Genomic DNA, 26,092 nt, shown 5'->3' on the forward strand with positions numbered 1-26,092 from the left:
CTATGTCGTCAAACCTTTTATGTAAGGAGTTGACACTGTCGCGTAATTCCTTCCACATGTCCATCCACTCAGGTGTCGACCCCGCAGGGGGTGACATCACATTTATCGGCATCTGCTCCGCCTCCACATAAGCCTCCTCATCAAACATGTCGACACAGCCGTACCGACACACCGCACACACACAGGGAATGCTCTGACTGAGGATAGGACCCCACAAAGTCCTTTGGGGAGACAGAGAGAGAGTATGCCAGCACACACCAGAGCGCTATATATACAGGGATTCACACTACCCACAGTGATTTTTCCCCTATAGCTGCTGATATTACACAGATTGCGCCTAAATTTAGTGCCCCCCCTCTCTTTTTTACCCTACGTAGTCTGGAAACTGCAGGGGAGAGCCTGGGGAGTGTCCTTCCAGCGGAGCTGTGATTGAAAATGGCGCCAGTGTGCTGAGGGAGATAGCCCCGCCCCTTTTCCGGCGGACTTCTCCCGCTTTTTTATATGTATATCTGGCAGGGGATTTTACACATATATAGTCTTAATGACTATATTATGTGTTTATTTTGCCAGCAAGGTACTATTATTGCAGCCCAGGGCGCCCCCCCCCCCCCCCAGCGCCCTGCACCCATCAGTGACCGGAGTGTGTGGTGTGCATGGGGAGCAATGGCGCACAGCTGCAGTGCTGTGCGCTACCTTGATGAAGACCGAAGTCTTCTGCCGCCGATTTCCAGGAACGTCTTCTTGCTTCTGGCTCTGTAAGGGGGACGGCGGCGCGGCTCCGGGACCGGACGACCAAGGCTGGGCCTGTGTTCGATCCCTCTGGAGCTAATGGTGTCCAGTAGCCTAGAAGCCCAAGCTAGCTGCAAGCAGGTAGGTTCGCTTCTCTCCCCTTAGTCCCTCGTAGCAGTGAGTCTGTTGCCAGCAGATCTCACTGAAAATAAAAAACCTAAATTATACTTTCTTTTCTAGGAGCTCAGGAGAGCCCCTAGTGTGCATCCAGCTCGGCCGGGCACAAAATTCTAACTGAGGTCTGGAGGAGGGGCATAGAGGAAGGAGCCAGTGCACACCAGGTAGTCCTAAATCTTTCTTAGTTGTGCCCAGTCTCCTGCGGAGCCACTATTCCCCATGGTCCTTACGGAGTTCCCAGCATCCACTAGGACGTCAGAGAAAGGAATATTCCATCAAAGATTTCCTTAATTGTAACTCTACAATGATCATATACCTATTGGAATGTACTTGCGGACTAAAATATGTGGGCAAAACTAAGAGGATTCTAAAATTGCGGATACAGGAACACATTAGAAATATCAAAAATAAAGTTGATAATCATACAGTATCCAAACATTTTATAGATAAACACAGATCGAACCCAGAGGAAATCACATTTAAAGCTATTGAATGGGTCAAACTTGGAGACAGAGGAGGAGATATATTGAACAAACTCTCCAAACGTGAAATGTTTTGGATTTATGAGCTCTAAACATTATCACCACAAGGATTAAATGAAGCCTTTGAAATTGCCCCTTTTCTTTAACTAGCGATCTGTATTTTACACTCATTCTTTCACTTATGGTACTGTTTTCTTCTTTTTATGATAATTTATGCTACAAATACGAAAGTTCCTTTCGCCCATTTTTTGTTCTTGTGTGTTCCCATTTCAGCTATTTTCTCCCACCAAAAATGTAAATAAGAATCATCTCTTCAAAAAACGGGATTTTCCGGATATATCTAAGGATATTTGGATGCTTTTATGCGGCACAAAGAGAATTCGTTTTTTAATAATTTTTTAATTATTTCAATCCCCTTCACTCGAGTCCTAAAACTCATCACTATTTATATAAGCGTTCACAACACGTTTTCCACTGCCTCACGTAATTCTAGTTGGATCTCTATATATATTTATTTTAGGTTAGATACATTCACTCTCCATATTCACTAATTTTATGCATCAGTTTATTGAAGCTGTCACTCAATTTAATGGTGGTGCGTTCCACTGCCCGTTTTTCCAAATAGCGATGCGTTCCACAGCATTATGGCGTCACTCGCACTAAAAATAGGAAGCACAAACCACAATCTTCCTTACAATCACCATATGACGTTTTCTTTAACTATTATGTTTTATATTTTTCAATACGCCGTTCCCCGTGGTTATAAGCCGTCCCCCCGCCAGATACGGCGCCCAAAATGGCGGTGCGCTCCATATTTTGGAAGTAACGCACCTAAAATGGCGGTGCGTTCCACCTAGTCATTGCACCAGCGGCGGAAGTGACGCACCTAAGATGGCGGTGCGTTCCACAGGTATTTTGGGCGACGGTGCGTTCCATAATGCGTTCCACCGCCGTCTGCATTGGCGGAAGTGACGTACGTAAGATGGCGGTGCGTTCCACCGGTATTTTAGACGGCGATGCGTTCCACAATGCGCTCCACCGCCGTCTACATCATTTAATCACTTTCCTAATCACTTCTATATTCCTATCACGATTGGCCTGGTAATATTAGTTATCCCACTTCATGTTTCTAACAAATTAGGTATTTTTTAAGTCCTTTTTTTGTCTCTAAATAAATTTGACATCAATAACACAGGAAGTGATGTCACTAAGAACTGACATGTGCAGCTTCCTATTGGATGGTATAAATGGAGCTGTTTGAGCTCACTGTCTTGATCCCCTTGAAGAAGTCCACACCTTGACGGACGAAACGCGTTGGGACTGTTTGCTGCTGAACTCCCCTTGATGGACAGATAAGCGTTTGAACTTTTTTATCCTGTACGCATAATCTTTGGCTATCTTGTGTCCTTGGGATAGTTTGTTGCTGACCTCCCTATTCCTATGATGGACAGATAAGCTTTTATAATTTTAAATCTTGTACGTGTGTTGTCTAGCCGTTTTTATGTTATTGTTCATTAAGTCTGTATTTTATGTTGTGAAGCTACAGATTACATATTGGGAATAAGCAAGTTCCCTAAGTTCCTGCCCTATATTGCGAATGACATCATTTTAATCCATGAACGATACACACTATGTTTGCTGTTTTTTTCTTTTTACATGTTAATCTTAAAATGATGAACATCGGCTGGAAGTTCTCACTTACCAGATAAGTGTCCAAGGCCATAATTTTTACCCACCTGAGTATTTCCGTTATAATTGTTACTACACTCATTAGCGCTTATTTTCTCTACTACCTATTTATACTCATATATACCTAGTTTAGTTTGATGTAATTAACTAACAAGGTTGTTCTACAGCTACATTTAGTTATACAGTATGTGGATCTATATCAGAGGGTGATTTAGACACTTTTATCTGTTAGGGTGTAACTACTCTATATTGCAGAAGCAAATTTGACATACAAACTGAAAGGACATACTACCTGTCGAAGGTATGCCGTTGTATCATGTACAGTATCGTATGCACAATGCAAAGATGCTTCGTTATCGATACTTCTACTATATAAGCTCACATATAAGCAGCTATGATATTCAAGACTGTAAATGTGTGCCCAATGTTACTCAGAATTTTGCATATTCGTGGACAGAAATCTCCATCCTCTTACACATCTCCAACTGCATGTGTGTCATCTACTTCTCAATGTTTCAGTGCTTCCTGTAGCTTAACACAGCCAAGACCAAACTTGTTTATCTACCTTCCTGGGTCTCTCCAGGGGTTCACTATGTTTGACCGATGGCCGGGATACCGGCGGTCACAATACCGACAGTAGCATCCCGATCTTTTAAATCCTGACAGGGGTGAGGTAAGTATGTTACCGTCTCTCCCCTATCTCCTAACCCTCCCTTCTTGCAGCTTAACCCTTACCTCCTCCCTTAGTACCTAACTGAAACCCCCCACCGATAGTGCCTACACCTAACCCCCGCATCCCCGCAGCCTAACACTAACCCTCCCCCCCTTAGTGCCTAAACCTAACCTCCCCCAATGGTGCCCAACCCCCCTCCCCGCAGCCTAACCCTAAACCCCCTCCCCACAGCCTAACCCTAACCCACCTCCCCGCAGCCTAACACTAACCCCCTTGGGTGGTGCCTAAACCTACCCCCTCAGCCCTAACCTGCCACTATACTTACCGTTGGGATGCCGGATGTCGGGATTCCGGTGTCAGTCTCCTGACCCTGCTGAGATTCCGGCGTGGACATCCTGCAGATGTCAGATTCTGGCGTCAACATTCTGATGGCTGTCAGGGTTCCAACAGATGACATCTTAACCACATCCCCTTGTCCAGACCCCCCCCCCCACCTCTATTGAGAACATCATCCTCTTTACTATCCTTCAAGTCTGCTCCCTCTGTGTTATCCTCAACTCCGCTCTCTCCTTAACACCAAACATTAAAGCTATCTCTCAATTTTGCCTCGTCCAGCTCCAGAACATCACCAGAATCCGGCCCTTCCTTAGTCACATTGCTACCAAAATTCTCATTGATGCTCTCATCATTTCCCACTTAGCCTAATGTAACTCCCTTCTTTCTGGTCTATCTCTCGCACTTCTCACCACTTCCATCTATTCGTAAAGCTGCTGCTTTTCTCATTTTTCTCTCCTACCATACAGAATCTGCCTCCCCCCTCTGCAACCTGTTTCATAGGCTTCCTATCCTGCTCAAAATCTAGTTCAAGCTACTCACCCTCACTTACAAAGCCTTAAGCTAGTGCGTGCTTTCCTACAACTCTAACTTCATCCTTAACAAGACATCTCTGGAATCACTAAAGACAAGGATAACAAAAGTAATAGGTGTGATAATCAGGTAGTACATTATCATCATATGCCATATCACCTGCTAACAATCCATAGACGCAGAAAAGGCCAGTCTCTTTAGTCTGTGTCTAATGGCTAACATCCAATGGGTGGTAGCCTCTGAGAGGGAAGGCAGCCACAATAATTTCTTCCATAGAGACCCTGACCAGTTTAACAGCTAGCTTTCACTATAGCAGAGGTACCCTATGATCATGGTCTTGTAATAGTTGTAACCAACCCAAGCTACCTAGAGATGGTTTTGGATGGAGACTTAGAAGGGGCGCCTTGCCCACTCTATTACTTTCTATACAGTACATATTGTGTCTCCTTAAAAGCATAAGCTTTGATCTGGTATAGACATCACATATTTTTTCATAGTACAATGATGTGTACCTCCCCAATCTGTGATAAACAGTGAAATATAATGATAGTCAATGCACTGATGGCAAGTAGATCTCTTAATTATGTTTTTTTCTATATGTTAGTGAACGTCTGTTTTTCTATAAATTGGTGGATGGCTGCTGTGTTTTTAATCCAGCCAGGAGCTCATACAAACAAAGTTGAACATACTACTTTTTGGTTTGCTTGTGGCCAATTGTGGTCAGCGAGATGAATATTCTATTTTTTTAATAGTGCACCATCTCTAAATCATAAGTCTACAAGATTAGTGTTATACTGTGAACAATGCATATTTTCTTTCATTCTTATTTTATAGTGTCAAATTGATTGTTAAAGTATTTATCAAGACAAATACTTATCTTCTAGATGTGTATGCCTATTTTATATCCCTTCTATAGGGTGAGTAATGATCACCTAACAGTCGTGATCCACTAAAGAAGATTACACAAATCTCAGCACTTGGCTAAAAATCATCCAATTTCTCCCTCCCCTTCCCACTCCCACACATGCACTACCTTAACCAACCCAGGGCTAGATTTCACTACAGCAAGAAAAACTTGGTATGGGGTGGTAGTTGAGGATTTGGGGGAGGGCATTTAAATACTTTTTCCAGTGTAGCATCTCTTGGTGAATGGAAGTCTCACTGTCACTCACAGTACTCCAAATCTTCAGGCTATAAACATACTGTATTACAAGGATTCACAAGCCTCGCATGACATATCCTGTGTACTTTTTCATCTGACATGGGTGCAATTCTGTCAAGGTGTTATTTTGAGCAGATAAAGGTTTTACAGGAAATTTTCATTTTATGCGTTTCCTTAGAAATGAATGAAGATGGATTAATGCTTGCTACATCTGCAGATGATATGTAGTAATTCAGGTAACCTCCAATATTGCCACCACTCAATAGACTGCTGACCCATTAAGAGTTTTATTTAATATACTCTCCAGAAGCGAGATGATCTATTTTTTTTCTTCCTGGTTTAGTAAAGTCAAAATAATTAAAACTATCATACTGCCAAGGATACTTGGTAACACTGATGGGTATCTTCTCTGAGTCATCTAAAGCTTATTGGGCTGGTAAGATTATTAACTGACAGCTAAGTATAATAGATATAATATGAAGCTAATAATAATAGAATATCTACCGGTATATCATAGTATATAAATGCAGTGCCACATTCTTGTGTCATGTGTCTTAGAAAACATAACATAATCACCTTTACAATGTTACTAGTGCATTGGTCATACGTGTTTACATATACTTATCTATGATTACAGGACAAATACTGGTTTTTTTTTTCCACATAGACTAGTTCTGTAGGAATAATAATACATACAATTTAATAGGATTACATAACCAACAAATAAGGGGTCATGAAGAACTAATACCTGCGGTAGGCGGGTGATAGCACTTGGGAGAAGAGGTCGACTAAACTTCTTATGAGATCCAATTGCAGCTGGGAATGGAGGAGCAGAAAACATGGCTGCCACTACATTGATGCGAGTAATCCATGAATGCATCTGTTCTGTATTCCTGAGAAAAGGAAAACGTATTATAAAAACAGATTTCATACAAGCCCTACTTCTTCTCCCAATCTAATACAGGTAATGGCATTAGCTTCGCATACAGAAACTCAGTGTTTTTGGTCATGATTACAGTGAGATTTAAATGTTTTAAATGTAACAACAGAAACGGCTAACAGACTCACACACATATACATATGAATAGCATGCAATTGGCTGATATGATATTTATCTCTATATTTATTGAAACACGTCCAAGAAGGTTCTATATAAAGCCAGAGGTTTCCCTTTCACTATGAAAGTGCATATAAAGAAGCTGAGATCTGTGCTGAAAGCCGCAGAAAGGATTTCCCACAGACTGACACCCGCTGAGTACATGCACGTGAGTTGCCTGTGAAATCTGCTGGTGTCTTTAGAGCTGACAAAAGTACTTAGGCAGATGGACATTCTACGTTAGCTGGCCACTTACACGCTACAAAGTAAAGCTTTCTGCATGTTCCTACAAATTGCTGCTGTTACACAATACTGCTAATGTCTGGGTTTCAGCTACAAAGTAGCATAATGACTATAGAGCAGACTCAATAGCCAACTAAACACCTAATTACCGAATAATTTAATATTTCCACCTTACCATATAGAAAAACTACTAAGCACCTTCTGATACAAAATGATACCCCAAAAAAAGGGAAAAAAATAAATATCTTGTGTCAACTTTTTTGTCGACATTTTTACCCTGTCGACCTTTTGTACTTGTCAACCTTTTCTACTGTCTACTTTTTGTATGTCGACCTATTGACCATATGTGGTAGACCTAATGACTATCTAATTACTGTAGATCTTCCATACCACATCCATTTTTTCCCTAGCTCGTAGGCAAACGTGTGTGTGCGCATGCGTGCGTGCGTGCATGTCTGGAAACCTCCCTCAGCCAACACCATGACCAAAATAGCAATACAGGTTGAGTATCCCATATCCAAATATTCAGAAATACGGAATATTCCGAAATACGGAAGTTTTTGAGTGAGAGTGAGATAATGAAACCTTGGTTTTCTGATGGCTCAATGTATACAAACTTTGTTTAATACAATATTTTTTAATAACTTTGTGTATTAAATGACCTTCAGGCTGTGTGTATACGGTGTATATGAAACATACATGAATTGTGTGGATGTATACACACTTCGTTTAATGCACAAAGTTATTAAAAATATTGGCTAAAATAACCTTCAGGCTGTGTGTATAAGGTGTATATGAAACATAAATGAATTGTGTGAATGTAGACACACTTCGTTTAATGCACAAAGTTATTAAAAATATTGGCTAAAATAACCTTCAGGCTGTATATATATAAGGTGTATAATAAGAATTTACTTACCGATAATTCTATTTCTCGGAGTCCGTAGTGGATGCTGGGGTTCCTGAAAGGACCATGGGGAATAGCGGCTCCGCAGGAGACAGGGCACAAAAAAGTAAAGCTTTTACCAGATCAGGTGGTGTGCACTGGCTCCTCCCCCTATGACCCTCCTCCAGACTCCAGTTAGGTACTGTGCCCGGACGAGCGTACACAATAAGGGAGGCAATTTGAATCCCGGGTAAGACTCATACCAGCCACACCAATCACACCGTACAACTTGTGATCTAAACCCAGTTAACAGTATGATAACAGAAAGAGCCTCTTAAAGATGGCTCCTTAACAATATAACCCGAATTTGTTAACAATAACTATGTACAGTATTGCAGATAATCCGCACTTGGGATGGGCGCCCAGCATCCACTACGGACTCCGAGAAATAGAATTATCGGTAAGTAAATTCTTATTTTCTCTATCGTCCTAAGTGGATGCTGGGGTTCCTGAAAGGACCATGGGGATTATACCAAAGCTCCCAAACGGGCGGGAGAGTGCGGATGACTCTGCAGCACCGAATGAGAGAATTCCAAGTCCTCTTTTGCCAGGGTATCAAATTTGTAGAATTTTACAAACGTGTTTTCCCCCGACCACGTAGCTGCTCGGCAGAATTGTAATGCCGAGACCCCTCGGGCAGCCGCCCAAGATGAGCCCACCTTCCTTGTGGAATGGGCCTTAACAGATTTAGGCTGTGGCAGGCCTGCCACAGAATGAGCAAGTTGAATTGTGTTACAAATCCAACGAGCAATCGTCTGCTTAGAAGCAGGGGCACCCAACTTGTTGGGTGCATATAGTATCAACAGCGAGTCAGATTTTCTGACTTCAGCCGTCCTTGAAATGTATATTTTTAAGGCTCTGACAACGTCCAACAACTTGGAGTCCTCCAAGTCGCCAGTGGCCGCAGGCACCACAATAGGTTGGTTCAGGTGAAACGCTGATACCACCTTAGGGAGAAAATGCGGACGAGTCCTCAGTTCTGCCCTATCCGAATGGAAGATTAGATAAGGGCTTTTATAAGATAAAGCCGCCAATTCAGATACTCTCCTGGCGGAAGCCAGGGCCAGTAACATAGTCACTTTCCATGTGAGATATTTAAAATCCACCTTTTTCAATGGTTCAAACCAATGGGATTTGAGGAAATCTAAAACTACATTTAGATCCCACGGTGCCACCGGAGGCACCACAGGAGGCTGTATATGCAGTACTCCTTTAACAAAAGTCTGTACCTCAGGAACTGAGGCCAATTCTTTTTGGAAGAATATTGACAGGGCCGAAATTTGAACCTTAATAGATCTCAATTTGAGACCCCTAGACAATCCTGATTGTAGGAAATGTAGGAAACGACCCAGTTGAAATTCCTCCGTCGGAACACTCCGATCCTCGCACCACGCGACATATTTTCGCCAAATGCGGTGATAATGTTTCGCGGTGACTTCCTTCCTTGCCTTAATCAAGGTAGGAATGACTTCTTCTGGAATGCCTTTCCCTTTTAGGATCTGGCGTTCAACCGCCATGCCGTCAAACGCAGCCGCGGTAAGTCTTGAAAGAGACAGGGACCCTGTTGTAGCAGGTCCCTTCTCAGAAGTAGAGGGCACGGGTCGTCCGTGACCAACTCTTGAAGTTCCGGGTACCAAGTCCTTCTTGGCCAATCCGGAGCCACTAGTATTTCTTACTCCTCCTCACCGTATAATCTTCAATACCTTTGGTATGAGAGGCAGAGGAGGAAACACATATACTGATTTGTACACCCAAGGTGTTACCAGTGCGTCCACAGCTATTGCCTGTGGATCTCTTGACCTGGTGCAATACTTGTCCAGTTTCTTGTTGAGGCGAGACGCCATCATGTCTACCATTGGTCTTTCCCAACAGTTTATTAGCATGTGGAAGACTTCTGGATGAAGACCCCCCTCTCCCGGGTGTATATCGTGTCTGCTGAGGAAGTCTGCTTCCCAGTTGTCCACGCCCGGGAAGAACACTGCTGACAGTGCTATTACGTGATTCTCCGCCCAGCGAAGAATCTTGGCAGCTTCTGCCATTGCACTCCTGCTTCTTGTGCCGCCCTGTCTGTTTACATGGGCGACCGCCGTGATGTTGTCCGACTGAATCAACACCGGTTTTTGCAGGAGTGGTTCCGCCTGGCTTAGAGCATTTTAGATTGCTCTTAGTACCAGAATGTTTATGTGAATAGACTTTTCCAGGTTCGTCCATACCCCCTGGAAGTTTCTTCCTTGTGTGACTGCTCCCCAACCCCTCAGGCTGGCGTCCGTGGTCACCAGGATCAAATCCTGTATGCCGAATCTGCGGCCCTCCAATAGATGAGCCTTTTGCAACCACCACAGAAGATATACCCTTGTCCTTGGCGACAGGGTTATTCGCAGGTGCATCTGAGGATGCGACCCTGACCATTTGTCCAACAGATCCCTTTGGAAAATTCTTGCATGGAATCTGCCGAATGGAATTGCTTCGTAAAAAGCCACCATTTTTCCCAGGACTCTTGTGCATTGATGTACAGACACCTTTCCTGGTTTTAGGAGGTTCCTGACAGGTCGGATAACTCCTTGGCTTTTTCCTCGGGAAGAAAAACCTTTTTCTGAACCGTGTCCAGAATCATCCCTAGGAACAGCAGACGTATCGTCGGAAAACAGCTGCGATTCTTGGAATATTTAGAATCCAGTCGTGCCGTCGAAGAACTACTTTAGATAGTGCTCTTCCGACCTCCAACTGTTCTCTGGAACTTGCCCTTTTTAGGTCGTGCAAGTAAGGGATAATTTAGATGCCTTTTTTCTTTGAAGAAACATCTTTTCGGCCATTACCTTGGTAAAAAGGCCCGGGGTGCCGTGGATAATTCAAACGGCATCGTCTGAAACTGATATTGACAGTTCTGTACCACGAACCAGAGGTACCCTTGATGAGAAGGACAAATTTTGGACATGGAGGTAATCCTTGATGTCCAGGGACACCATATAGTCCCCTTTTTTCCGGTTCGCTATCACTGCTCTGAGTGACTTTATCTCGATTTGAACCTTTTATGTAAGTGTTCAAAACATTTTAGATTTAGACTATGTGTCACCAAGCCGTCTGGCTTCAGTACCACAATATAGTGTGGAAAAATAATACCCTTTTCCTTGTCGTAGGAGGGGTACTTTGATTATCACCTGCTGGATATACAGCTTGTGAATTGTTTCCAATGCTGCCTCCCTGTCGGAGGGAGCCGTTGGTAAAGCAGACTTCAGGAAGCTGCGAGGAGAAGATGTCTCGACTCTCCAATCTTTACCCCTGGGATAATACTCGTACGATCTAGGGGTCAACTTGCGAGTGATCCCACTGCGCCCTGAGACTCTTGAGACTACCCCCCCACCTTGAGTCCGCTTGTACGGCCCCAGCGTCATGCTGAGGACTTGGCAGACGCGGTGGAGGGCTTCTTTTCCTGGGAAAGGGCTGCCTGCTGCAGTCTACTTCCCTTACCTCTATGTCTGGGCAGATATGACTGGCCTTTTGCCTGCATGCCCTCATGGGAAAGGAAAGATTGAGGCTGAAAAGACGGTGTCTTTTTTAGCTGAGATGTAACTTGGGGTAAAAAAGGTTGGATTTCCCAGCTGTTGCTGTGGTCCCCAGGTCCGATGGACCGACCCCCAAATAACTCCTTCCCTTTATACAGCAATACTTCCATCTGCCGTATGGGATCTGTATCACCTGACCACTGTCGTGTCCCTGACATCTTCTGGGAGATATGGACAACGCACTTATCTTGATGCCAGAGAGCAAATATCCCTCTGTGCATCTCACATACATATATATAGAATGCATCCTATTAAATGCTCTACATGAATAAAATATTTTCAGTCAGGGAATCCGACCAAGCCAACCCAGCACTGCATCTCCAGGCTGATGGCGATCGCTGGTCGCAGTATAACCACCGTATGTGTGTATATACTTTTTAGGATATTTTTCCAGCTTCCTATCAGCTGGCTCCTTGAGGGCGGCCGTATCTGGAGACGGTAACGCCACTTGATAAGCGTGTGAGCGCCTTATCACCCTAAGGGGTGTTTCCCAACGTACCCTAATTTCTGGCGGGAAAGGGTATAACGCCAATATTTGCTATCGGGGTAACCCTACGCATCATCACACACTTCATTTTATTTTATCTGATTCAGGAAAAACTACAGGTAGTTTTTTCACTCCCACATAATACCCTTTCTTGTGGTACTTGTAGTATCAGAAACACGTAACACCTCCTTCATTGCCCTTAACGTGTGGCCCTAATGAGAAATACGTTTGTTTATTCACCGTCGACACTGTATTCAGTGTCCGTGTCTGTGTCTGTGTCGACCGACTGAGGTAAATGGGCGTTTTTAAAACCCCTGACGGTGTTTCTGAGACGCCTGGACCGGTCCTAATAGATTGTCGGCCGTCTCATGTCGTCAACCGACCTTGCAGCGTGTTGACATTCTCACGTAATTCTCTAAATAAGCCATCCATTCCGGTGTCGACTCCCTAGAGAGTGACATCACCATTACAGGCAATTTCTCCGCCTCCTCACCAACATCGTCCTCATACATGTCGACACACACGTACCGACACACAGCACACACACCGGGAATGCTCTGACAGAGGACAGGACCCACTAGCCCTTTGGGGAGACAGAGGGAGAGTCTGCCAGCACACACCAAAAACGCTATAATTATATAGGGACAACCTTATATAAGTGTTTCTCCCTTATAGCATCTTTTATATATATACAATATCGCCAAAATCAGTGCCCCCCCTCTCTGTTTTAACCCTGTTTCTGTAGTGCAGTGCAGGGGAGAGCCTGGGAGCCTTCTCTCCAGCTTTTCTGTGAGAGAAAATGGCGCTGTGTGCTGAGGAGATAGGCCCCGCCCCTTTTTCGGCGGCCTCGTCTCCCGCTATTTTTGAAGTTAGGCAGGGGTTAAATATCTCCATATAGCCTCTGTGGGCTATATGTGAGGTATTTTTTGCCTCTAATAAGGTTTTTATTTGCCTCTCAGAGCGCCCCCCCCAGCGCTCTGCACCCTCAGTGACTGTTGTGTGAAGTGTGCTGAGAGGAAAATGGCGCACAGCTGCAGTGCTGTGCGCTACCTTTATGAAGACTCAGGAGTCTTCAGCCGCCGATTTTGGACCTCTTCTCTCTTCAGCGTCTGCAAGGGGGCCGGCGGCGCGGCTCCGGTGACCATCCAGGCTGTACCTGTGATCGTCCCTCTGGAGCTAGTGTCCAGTAGCCAAGCAGCAAATCCACTCTGCACGCAGGTGAGTTCACTACTTCTCCCCTAAGTCCCTCGTTGCAGTGATCCTGTTGCCAGCAGGACTCACTGTAAAGTAAAAAACCTAAGCTAAACTTTCTCTAAGCAGCTCTTTAGGAGAGCCACCTAGATTGCACCCTTCTCGTTCGGGCACAAAATCTAACTGGAGTCTGGAGGAGGGTCATAGGGGGAGGAGCCAGTGCACACCACCTGATCTGGTAAAAGCTTTACTTTTTTGTGCCCTGTCTCCTGCGGAGCCGCTATTCCCCATGGTCCTTTCAGGAACCCCAGCATCCACTTAGGACGATAGAGAAATAAAACATAAATGCATTCTGTGCTTAGATTTACATCCCATCACCATGATATCTCATCATGGTATGCAATTATTCCAAAATACGGAAAAATCCAATATCCAAAATACTTCTGGTCCCAAGCATTTTGGGATAGGGGATACTCAACCTGTAGTATATGATAGAATTTTACTAGATCTGCATATTTGAAAGATCTCCTCAGTATCACAAATTAAATAATTAGCACACCTGTGGCTCTTTTAAAATGTGTCAGCCAGTAATGAATACACCTTAGCACCAACTACGAGATCTTGAAAACATGCGCTGTTAGGGATGCACTGCTATAGGGTTAATTAATGCTGCATACCATACTCTATCCAGTGCATAAGGAGACCAATGTATACATATATGTCTAGGGCAGTGTTACTGTGATCACTGGCCCTGGAAACTGTATGTCAGAATTCTGACATACACTGCACTTTATATGAAGCGTATAATAGCTGGGTAAGTGCTAATTATTGACTGGCTGCACTCTAAAATCAAGCATTTGGAAACCCCCCTCTGGAAATCCTACGTTTGCCTCTGTAGCTGTTGGCACAGCAGCTTATTAAATATCTGAGCCTTGCGGATTTTGAAACTCATTTGTTACTGCAACTAGGTTCTTATGTTGTTTTTTTATTACTATATTGTATGTATATATGAAGCATGGGGTGTAACGTTGCAGCTACAGGAGCTACCATGAAATCAATACCCAGTATTAAAACATAGCACCATTTTGTGGTGGCACACCAGAGTAAGGGGCATCATCGGCTTTCATAGTGATGGGTGGAGGGCCTCTGGGTGAACAGCTAGCACCGCCAGCTTCCACTGCATAAAAAGCAAACAGCTAGTAAATGCTTGGACTTTGACACCAGGGTTTAGGGTCCTCAGTGGAGAGTTTCCTAGAAAAAGCTATAAGTGTGTTCTCCTGTCATCACCCGGCATGGTGTGACCACACTCTTAATCCTGATTTATAAAATACAGGTTGAGTATCCCATATCCAAATATTTTGAAATACGGATTTTTTTGAGTGAGAGTGAGATAGTGAAACCTTAACATAACTGCATTCTGTGTTTAGACTAGGTACCATCGCCATGATAACTCATTATGGTATGCGATTATTCCACAATACGGAAAAATCCGATATCCAAAATACTTTTGGTCCCAAGCATTTTGGATAAGGGATACTCAACCTGTACAAAATTGGAAGGTGTACAAAGGAGATGTAGTTATGTGACCACAGGTTACTATACTGACGCCGGGATCCTGAGCGACTGAAAGCCCAACAGTCCGCATGCCGACTAACAGGGACTAAACCCAACCCGTATAAAGGGTCTACTGATGTGCAACTTTGATATATGCTCCTTCAGATATGAACACAATAAAACTGGCTCTTAGATTTGCCTGGCTAAATCAAATTATAGGGACAGTTCCACGTGCTCCTAATAATCCTGGTCCAATATGTCCTTATTAATATTACCTTCTGCAGCACCATGACAGTAGCAGAAATTCACCATGTAAAAAATCCCATTAGTAATGTTATCAAATCAGTTTGGTAGCGAATGACCTTACAGTCAGCCATGATAAAGTGCCGTACAGGAGCGAAGCAGCTGTAGACTCTCTCTGCAATTCCCCAATGCTGTAACTGCTACATTGTGTGCAAGTTCAGAAGCACACACTTTATGCTTTGATATTATGATGACTGATTTTAAAGCAGGCAAACAGAAAACCAAAAGAAAAGAATTTGGCATCACAGTGTAGAGATTGTAAAGTATATAGTGGCGAAATAAAAAGGCAGGCTTATTAACATTTGAGTTAAACATTTAAAAAAAAAATAAGTCAGTAGCTGCAGTTTGGGGAAAGCACATTCATTGATCTATGAGCAGTAAATTGGAAACATGCATTTAAAGAACTGAACAGACATTTATTGTAAGTGTTATTATGACTCACTGGGCTTGAAAAAGGAATACTCTCCAGTCTGCTGTTCTCAGGTAGAAGACATTTGGCCTTTTGTTATAGTCGGATGCTCTAGTAGCCAAAGAATGATGTATGCTGATTGCGTTTTTCAAGTCTTCTTCAGAAATAGGCTTTCCTGGTTTATATTCCTCCTAAAATGCAGACAGCAGGAATATTACTGTACCCAACGGTCACACAGAAACTAGATGCCATGCTGTGTCAGATTTATGCCTTGAAGCTTTATGCTGAGCTGATATTTTATCTTAGTTGTCAAATGTTAAGTTCACAATGATAAAGGAGGCAATTCATTTGTTACCATGTGCTGCTAAATGTGCCAAAGAGATTGAGGGCAGGAGTGAAGAAATGGAGTAGCCATAGAAAAGGGAAGTGAGGGTACCAACATTGTACACAGTACACGGAGGACTTAGGAACAGATTTGCAATACTTTTATACTGCTGACTCTCACACATTTTGCATGACAGTGAGAAAACTGATTCACTGTCTCTACTTTATAAATGTTATGTACTGACAATGTGAAACTACAATAAAAAAGGTTCAGGAATTATATTTCACAGCTTGTATAGTTGTGACATTGGGGCACATAAAAAAGGGTCAATCCAATTAGCCATGAATAAAGCCACCAACAACACCACAACTCGCCACCCTCGTGGCCTGATTTTACCCCGGACTCGCAAACTGTTGTACAGAACCCTACGGACCATGGTGGTACCATAGGTGCGGCACATAGCCACACTTACTCGCACCATGAGTGAATGCGCAGCCAATTTGACTGAGTCCTAAATACACTATTTCATCTTAATTTGAGTCTCTATTTTAGATATACTATTATTCAACAGGTATTTCTCCTGCTTAATACCTTGTAATGTCTTACTGTTAACTATATATCACTATTAATGCCTCATTCAGCATATTCCTATTTATAGACAGAGACTAACGATGGTCCGAGCAAGAGAAAGTTAGTATGTCATATATGCTGAGTACAGTAACTGACTAGCTCCAATTGGGGAGACCCTACTACATTTGGCAATACTAGCATTCCTACACCTTCATGTAACATTTTTGTAATGGTAGTTTTGCATGAATTACAGAAATCGCTCTTTACCTTTTGTAGGTAGAGAATCATCCCTTTCAATATCCCATGGAAGGTTTTCCAGCCCCTCTTTCCTCTGGGAGCTGTGAGGAAAGAAATGGACACAAATGGAGTCAGCACCCCGACAGTTAAATACAGTACGTTATCTATAACAGTTCATTACTTGAGAACAAGTTTCAACTTCCATAGAAAAGCTATTTTCCCATACTGTAATCTTTTATAACACAAAATATAGAATATTATAAGCAAAATAATTTATTCATATGTACAAATACTACAGGGATTTGTCTGTATGTATATTCAATAACTCTTGACAACGGTTTTTAAAAAAGTAGAAACGGGTCAGGTTCACGTTGCAGAGTCACACAGGAACGTCTATTGGCGGTCACTCGTCTACCTGCTACAGGCTTTTTCCCTTGTGTAGACCTGTGCAAGAACAGAAATGTCCCCACACAAGAATGTCTACTGGCGGTCACCCTTCTGTGAGCTACATGCTCCTTCCCTTGTGTGCAGCCGCATGTGCAAAGACAGAGACACCCACTTCTAGACCTATGCACAGTGTATCCTGCACACCACCATAAGTTGCACTAGTGACAATGCACAGCCCTATGGCAGGTACAATGTATCCATGTGACCACAGCCTCCTATGCCTGAAGCTGGCAATGCAGCTGCTTTCACTGACACTCCCATAATACGCCCATTGAGTAGACCATTGTTCCGTGCACTACTAGCTACCGCAAAGTCATCGCCCAGGAATTCCCATCACTTTTCAGCAGCATTTCAGATATCGTGTGTCCCGGTACAAGACAATGTAGGATAATGTAGACTTCCAGTACAAGACAATGTAGAACAAGTACATAGTATATAAACATTTCTGCATCAGCAGACATGACACTAAAATAAGCATCAGGGAGGTAGAAACTAAGGGTTAGGTGCAGTTGTAGGGAGCATGGCAGGGCTGCACTGGTTACATGGCACTTCTGGCCAATGCCAGAAAGCCTGATAGGCCTATCCAGCATAATGGCTACCAGACATACAGAAAGATGGGGACGTGCGGCTAGTTGGTGCTGATCATGGGGTCAGGCTGCCTCTAGGCATAATATACCCTCCCCCATCACATCACTGCTCTCTTCATTTCAGGGCCAAAACAGGCCCAACCCTTCTACCACTCTTGGACCACAATTTGTTGCCCATTGTCACACTCCCATCAGTTGCAAACTAAAATATTTTTTAAAAAGTCACAATGACTCATCTGTCTGGTGTGCCACCTCCCAGCAAGTGCCGTCCCTAGGCAAGTGCCTACTGGGCAAACCCACCATTTGCCGCTAGGCCACCCCCATGCAAGCCATGACCGGGCCCCTTGTCGTGCAGTGTGAGCACTTTAATGCTGAGGCCGCTTTAGCCTCCAGTCCGTCACTGGAGTATGGAGAAGATTATAGTCTATGTAAGAGAAGGAAAAGCACATGAACGGAGAGGGCCTTGCTTATGAGAGCTTACATTCTAAAGGGAGAATTCCAGACATAGGGGTATATTTACTAAGGTCCCGATTTTGACCGAGATGCCGTTTTTTCTTCAAAGTGTCATCTCGGTAATTTACTAAGCAAAAATCTCGGCAGTGATGAGGGCATTCGTAATATTTTGGAAGTCCTTGGAAAAAATCACGAATCAATACACCATCGGTCAAATACGCCTGCAATTTGGTAGAAATCGGTCATTTACTAAAAAGTGCAAAACACAAACACTGCAGACAATAGCCAAACACTGCCATGCTTAAATACAAATCGTGAAAAAGTGCTAAAAAAAAACAGACCTGCTTTTTTATCCCGTGTTTGTATAGGCATGCACGGATCCATGAGATCCGTGCATGTTTATCAGTGGGAAGGGGTGGGAAATGTTATAATTTTTTTTTTTTTAAATGCGTGGGGTCCCCCCTCCTAAACCAAACCAGCCTCGGGCTCTTTGAGCCGGCCCTGGTTGCAAAAATATGGGAAAAATTTGACAGGGGTTCCCCCATATTTAAGCAACCAGCACCGGGCTCTGCGCCTGGTCCTGGTTCCAAAAATATGGGGGACAAAAAGCGTAGGGGTCCCCCGTATTTTTGAAACCAGCACCGGGCTCCACTAGCTGGACAGATAATGCCACAGCCGGGGGTCACTTTTATACAGTGCCTTGCGGAAGGCATCCAATATCCAACTAGTCACCCCTGGCCGGGGTACCCTGGGGGAGTGGGGACCCCTTCAATCAAGGGGTCCCCCCCCCAGCCACCCAAGGGCCAGGGGTGAAGCCCGAGGCTGTCCCCCCCCCATCCAATGGGCTGCGGATGGGGGGCTGATAGCCGTTGTGAAAAGTGTTTGATATTGTTTTTAGTAGCAGTACTACAAGGCCCAGCAAGCCTCCCCGCAAGCTGGTACTTGGAGAACCACAAGTACCAGCATGCGGCGGAAAAACGGGCCCGCTGGTACCTGTAGTACTACTACTAAAAAAATACCCCAATAAAGACATCACACACACACCTTGAAAGTATAACTTTAATACATACATGCACACCAACATACATACATACTTACCTATGTTCCCACGCAGGTCGGTCCTCTTCTCCAGTAGAATCCATGGTGTACCTGTAGAAAAAATTATACTCACATAATCCATGGTTGAAGGCTCCTCTGCTTGTAATCCTTTTGTAATCCACGTACTTGAAAAAATAAAAAAACGGATACCCAACCACGAACTGAAAGGGGCCCCATGTTTTCACATGGGACCCCTTTCCCCGAATGCCAGAAACCCCCTCTGACTGATGTCTAAGTGGGTTTCTTCAGCCAATCAGGGAGCGCCACGTTGTGGCACCCTCCTGATCGGCTGTGTGCTCCTGTACTGTCTGACAGGCGGCACACGGCAGTGTTACAATGTAGCGCCTATGCGCTCCATTGTAACCAATGGTGGGAACTTTCAGGTCAGCGGTTGACCGAAAGTGACCTCACCGCTGACCTGAAAGTTCCCACCATTGGTTACAATGGAGCGCATAGGCGCTACATTGTAACACTGCCGTGTGCCGCCTGTCAGACAGTACAGGAGTACACAGCCGATCAGGAGGGTGCCACAACGTGGCGCTCCCTGATTGGCTGAAGAAACCCACTTAGACATCAGTCAGAGGGGGTTTCTGGCATTCGGGGAAAGGGGTCCCATGTGAAAACATGGGGCCCCTTTCAGTTCGTGGTCGGGTATCCGTTTTTTTATTTTTTCAAGTACGTGGATTACAAAAGGATTACAAGCAGAGGAGCCTTCAACCATGGATTATGTGAGTATAATTTTTTCTACAGGTACACCATGGATTCTACTGGAGAAGAGGACCGACCTGCGTGGGAACATAGGTAAGTATGTATGTATGTTGGTGTGCATGTATGTATTAAAGTTATACTTTCAAGGTGTGTGTGTGATGTCTTTATTGGGGTATTTTTTTAGTAGTAGTACTACAGGTACCAGCGGGCCCGTTTTTCCGCCGCATGCTGGTACTTGTGGTTCTCCAAGTACCAGCTTGCGGGGGAGGCTTGCTGGGCCTTGTAGTACTGCTACTAAAAACAATATCAAACACTTTTCACAAAGGCTATCAGCCCCCCATCCGCAGCCCATTGGATGGGGGGGGACAGCCTCGGGCTTCACCCCTGGCCCTTGGGTGGCTGGGGGACCCCTTGATTGAAGGGGTCCCCACTCCCCCAGGGTACCCCGGCCAGGGGTGACTAGTTGGATATTTGATGCCACGGCTGCAAGGCACTGTATAAAAGGGACACCCGGCTGTGGCATTATCTGTCCAGCTAGTGGAGCCCGGTGCTGGTTTCAAAAATACGGGGGACCCCTACGCTTTTTGTCCCCCGTATTTTTGGAACCAGGACCAGGCGCAGAGCCCGGTGCTGGTTGCTTAAATATGGGGGATCCCTGTCAATTTTTTCCCCATATTTTTGCAACCAGGGCCGGCTCAAAGAGCCCGAGGCTGGTTTGGCTTAGGAGGGGGGACCCCACGCAATTTTTTTTTTAAGTTTAAACATTTTTTTTTTTTTTTTACAAGGTGCACAATGAAGCCCTGCACGGATCTCTCAGATCCGGCCGAGATTCATTGTATTAAAGTCGGCAGTGTTTTACAAGTCACTCACGTAAAATACTGCCTAAAAAAACGAATGACATCGACATCGGAAAAACCGAAAATGCAGAATACGGCAGCTTAGTAAATTAGTCGTAATCAATTCAAAAAGTTGCAAATTTACACTTTCGATGTCATTCGTGATTGAACTTTGACCTCAAACGGGAAAATACGAATCTTAGTAAATTTACCCCACAGAGTGCACCACAAGCAAAATCTTGGAGATGGGCGTTGGAACATCTGCATTGTGTGCAGCTCAGAATCAGCTTCAAGACCTCTAGCTACTAAAAAAAACTGATTAATGCTAAAACATGCTGCAGGATTGTGAAACATTGCACATTAAGGGGTATCATTATCACAGAGCAGTGTCACAGGGGATAACGGGTACTGACACTGGCAAAGACCTCTTTCCACCTTGTACAATATAGTTATGGCAATAACCCCATTAGTGATAAGTACTGCTGACATTGGCTGGTGACAATGGGGTATATGCAATTGCGGTCGAATTGCTGCAAATGTAAAAAAAAAACGGGACATTTTCGACACAAAAAAAAAAATCGACAATGCAATACGGTACTTTCTGACAAAAAAAACGCCGTTTCAGATTCGACTTTTTGAAATTCTACAGTTGTCAAATTCGACATGTCTGCAATGGTAAAAATGCGGCTTTTCAACAAAAGTATATTCAATTGAAGAATGTCGATTCGACAACAGTGCTTTTCGACAGTCATTTCATCAATTTCAGTCCGCCTCATTTTGCTGGCGGAATCTAATAAAAATTTTTAAAAACATGTTTTTTTGTGGGTTTTTTTGTTGCTAATAGCATATCTATTTATATTAGAAGGGATTATCTACTTGGTTTGTCTATTAGAAGCCACAAGTATTATTTATATATTTTTTTAAAGAATTTTTTTTTTTTTTTTTACTGACTAAAATAATATGGAGAGATCAGAGCATGTTTTTCAGTGGGAAGGGGTGGGAATGGGTTAAAAATCAAGAAAAAAATGCGTGGGGTCCCCCTTCCTAAGCATAACCAGCCTCGGGCTCTTTGAGCCGGTCCTGGTTGTAAAAATACGGGAAGAAAATTGACAGGGGATCCCCCGTATTTTTACAACCAGCACCGGGCTCTGCGTCCGGTCCTGGTGCAAAAAATACGGGGGACAAAAAGCGTAGGGGTCCCCCGTATTTTTAACACCAGCACCGGGCTCCACTAGTCAGAGAGATAATGCCACAGCCGGGGGACACTTTTATATCGGTCCCTGCGGCCGTGGCATTAAATCACTAACTAGTCACCCCTGGCCGGGGTACCCTGGAGGAGTGGGGACCCCTTAAATCAAGGCCCCCCCTCCCCTACAGCCACCCAAGGGCCAGGGGTGAAGCCTGAGGCTGTCCCCCCCATCCAAGGGCTGCAGATGGGGGGGCTGATAGCCTTGTGTCAAATAAAAGACTATTGTTTTTTGTAGCAGAACTACAAGTCCCAGCAAGCCTCCCCTGCAAGCTGGTACTTGGAGAACCACAAGTACCAGCATGCGGGGGGAAACGGGCCCGCTGGTACCTGTAGTTCTACTGCAAAAAAAAATACCCAAATAAAAACAGTACATGCACACCGTGAAAGTAAAACTTTATTACATACATGCATACCGACACATACATACTTACCTATGTTCACACGCCGACTCTGTCCACTTCTCCAAGTAGAATCCACGCTGTACCTGAAAATAAAATTATACTCACCAAAATCCAGTGTAGATCTGTCCTCTTCTTTTTTGTAATCCACGTACTTGGCAAAAAAATAAAACGCATTTACCCAGACCACGCACTGAAAGGGGTCCCATGTTTACACATGGGACCCCTTTCCCCGACTGCTGAGACCCCCCGTAACTCCTGTCACAGAGGGTCCCTTCAGCCAATCAGGCACTCTCCTGATTGGCTGTGCGCGTCTGAGCTGTCAGACGGCACATAGCACTGCCGCTCCATTATCTTCAATGGGTGCGTGGTCCGGGTAAATGCGTTTTATTTTTTTGCCAAGTACGTGATTTAAGGGGTCCCCACTCCTCCAGGGTACCCCGACCAGGGGTGACTAGTTAGTGATTTAATGCCACGGCCGCAGGGACAGATATAAAAGTGTCCCCCGGCTGTGGCATTATCTCTCTGACTAGTGGAGCCCGGTGCTGGTGTTAAAAATATGGGGGACCCCTACGCTTTTTGTCCCCCGTATTTTTTGCACCAGGACCGGACGCAGAGCCCGGTGCTGGTTGTAAAAATACGGGGGATCCCCTGTCAATTTCCCCCCCGTATTTTTACAACCAGGACCGGCTCAAAGAGCCCGAGGCTGGTTATGCTTAGGAGGGGGGACCCCACGCAATTTTTTTCTGGGTTTTTTAAACACTTTTGTGCCGTCCAAAAAGTCGAATCCAGGACGCGCACTATCCGTCAATTGGTCCGTTTTTTGACAGCGGGACTGTCGAATGCGTTTTTTATTGAATATGTCGAATTCGGGTTCCGGCGGGAGGGTATGTGACTGTCGAAATGTGTCGAATTTAAAAACGGTCGAATTCCAGCCGGAATTCGAACGCAATTGCATATACCCCAATGTCTTTGCATGGGGGAGACTACTTATCAAGTATCGTGGTGGTATATTTTCAGGATGACAATAACAAAGAATAACCTACCGATAAATATATTTTGTAATTATTTTTTCCTTTCTTCATTAAAACTGTGGAATTGAAAGCTCCAATTCTAGTTCCATGCATGCCCCTGAACATGCTCAACAGAACAGGGGTCTCCAGAGCAATAAGCAACCAGCTGTAATGAAGGAAGAATGGCTGGCAGACTCAGCAGGCAGTGTTACGCTAAACTACACCGCAGGAGAGCTGGGTTTTCACGCACGCTCTCCAATGAGTGTTAAAATTGCTGCAGTACAACAGTCTGTATTGCTGCAAAATGTAGTAATAATAGACCCTTACGTAGTAAAGGTTACAGCTCCACACGAGATGCTTTCCATACAGATGGGTCCACCTTTATCTTGTTCTTTAATAGGATTAACTAAACCAGGGCAGTCAGACTTAATCCCCTGCTGTATTGTTCTCTGTATTGTATTGCATCTGAGAACAATAGATGAAGGGCTTATGCTAATAAACCATGGTGTGCCTAGGCGCAGCAGAGAGGCCAAGATGAGCATGGACCCATCTGTATTCCTTTAGTGAAAGCTTTCCCATGCGAAGTATGAGGAAATGTATTTATTTAACCAAAAGACTGGAGATAGAGCAGACTAATAATAATAATAATAATAATAATAATAATAAAATGTATTATTCATTTTTTTTTAACAGTTTTTTTTATATATACTTTGAAGCTCATACCAGGATCACACATGTGAACATTCATCAACACTGTCCGGAATACTCTCACCAATGCCAGCCAGTATCACCAGGCGATATTCTGACCATAAATCGCGGTGGGTGCGTGACCTATTACATCCTGAACTATACACTGTTCTAGAAGTCAGTTTATAAAGCAAGCAGTTATTTTCACTATTTGTTATCTCTGTACTATAGGTTAACACAGCAGTACAGAGTCGGAACTACCATTGGTACAGCAGGTGCATTGCACCGGGGCCCCTGAGGACTAAGGGGCCCACTGCTGCCAAGACCAGCAATGAGATATCCCCTGCGCCTCCCCCTCCCCCAAAGGCCCCCGCAGACCATATGAGCAATGTCAGATGAATGGCCCAGTGCAGAGAGCGGGATGGGCACCACTGCCTGAGGGATCTGCCTCTTCCCTTAGGGAGGCATTTAGCTTGTACCCCTGTTATCCAATGAGTCCCCATCACCCTCTGCCTCCCCCTGCCTTATGCTGTCACCCTCTGCCTCTTCCTGTCACCCACTGCCGTGTGGCATATTGTGAACTTAGGTTGGGATGGATGAGGGGGGCCTAAATTATATTTTTGCACCTGGGACCACCACTCACAAGTTCCGCCACTGCAGCAGTAGATGGTGAAATAACAGTGTGCAGTCTGTGTAAGTATAAACCTAATAATTATATATATTTTAGGGAATGCGTGAAGATGCAGAGTAGGGAGACCTAGATAACATTCTGAATACCAGCTCTCTGCTTCGGACATTGAGCAATTTTATCAGCAAAGATTATAACAGACTTGAAACTATGGAGGAATTACATCAGAGATATAGGTTTTATGGTTTGCTTCACAATGTTCCCTTGTACATACAGTATTCTATTTTTTTATCCCCATATAGAAAATTTTTATTATAAGGCCCAATATTACATACAAACATTTTTTATATTCACACACATATTGGGTTTAAGCAGTGTAGCACTTTTATTAAATCCATAACTCCTTCAGTCAATGGGCATGTACACAATGCCAGAAATAGTAAAAACAAATCTAAATGTGACTCTCCAGGCAATAGCTGCAGCTCCAGGTCAGACCTCTGACCAGCATGCTCTAGAGAAAGTCCAGACGGGGCATCCTCAAGTCAGACTTCAGACCAGGAAGCATTCCATTTGGCTGTATGGATTTAATTCAAGTGCCACAAACGGGTTCACTACGATATGCCGGTGGTCGGGCTCCCGGCGACCAGCATACCGGCGCCGGGGACCCGACCGCCGGCTTACCGACAGTGTGGCGAGCGCAAATGAGCCCCTTGTGGGCTCGCTGCGCTCGCCACGCTACGGGCTACGCGCGCCACACTATTTTATTCTCCCTCCAGGGGGGTCGTGGATGCCCACGAGGGAGAATAAGTGTCGGTATGCCGGCTGTCGGGATCCCGGCGCCGGTATACTGTGCGCCGGGATCCCGTCAGTCGGCATACTGAAGACCACCCTCACAAACATATGCTATATAATTATATATATATATATATATATATTTATATTTATTTATATTTATATTTATATATATATACCACATCTACCACTCGTGTGTATATATATATATATATATATATATATATATATATAAAATAGGAAAATGCTCTTATCTTGCACTATTATTCCAATTAGCAGCACCTCTTAATGGACCGCCTGTTAGTTATCCACACTACAGTACCTGCACTAGCCACACTGCAACACCCACTCTAGCCACACAACAACACCAGCACTAGCCACACTACAATACCCACACTAGCCATTATACAACATCTATCCTGCACTAGTCACACTACAACACCCACTCTAGCCACACAACAACACCAGCACTAGCCACACTACAATACCCACA

The 26,092-nt window shown here is 44.3% G+C and overlaps 1 protein-coding gene across 3 annotated transcripts in view; it reads right to left on the reverse strand.

The window, feature by feature from the left end:
* The window catches only part of PSD (pleckstrin and Sec7 domain containing), a 747,912-nt gene that overhangs the window by 39,769 nt on the left and 682,051 nt on the right, over window positions 1–26,092 (reverse strand). For all 3 annotated transcript variants that reach the window (XM_063961403.1, XM_063961401.1, XM_063961402.1), the window contains 3 exons: window positions 16,734–16,804; window positions 15,605–15,762; window positions 6,528–6,672 (listed from right to left, as the gene is read on the reverse strand). In XM_063961403.1, coding sequence (XP_063817473.1) covers window positions 6,528–6,672; window positions 15,605–15,762; window positions 16,734–16,804 — 374 coding nt within the window. The remainder of the gene's footprint in view (window positions 1–6,527; window positions 6,673–15,604; window positions 15,763–16,733; window positions 16,805–26,092) is intronic.

This window comes from Pseudophryne corroboree, chromosome 3 (assembly GCF_028390025.1).
Source record: "Pseudophryne corroboree isolate aPseCor3 chromosome 3, aPseCor3.hap2, whole genome shotgun sequence".
NCBI classification, from domain to species: Eukaryota; Metazoa; Chordata; class Amphibia; order Anura; family Myobatrachidae; genus Pseudophryne; species Pseudophryne corroboree.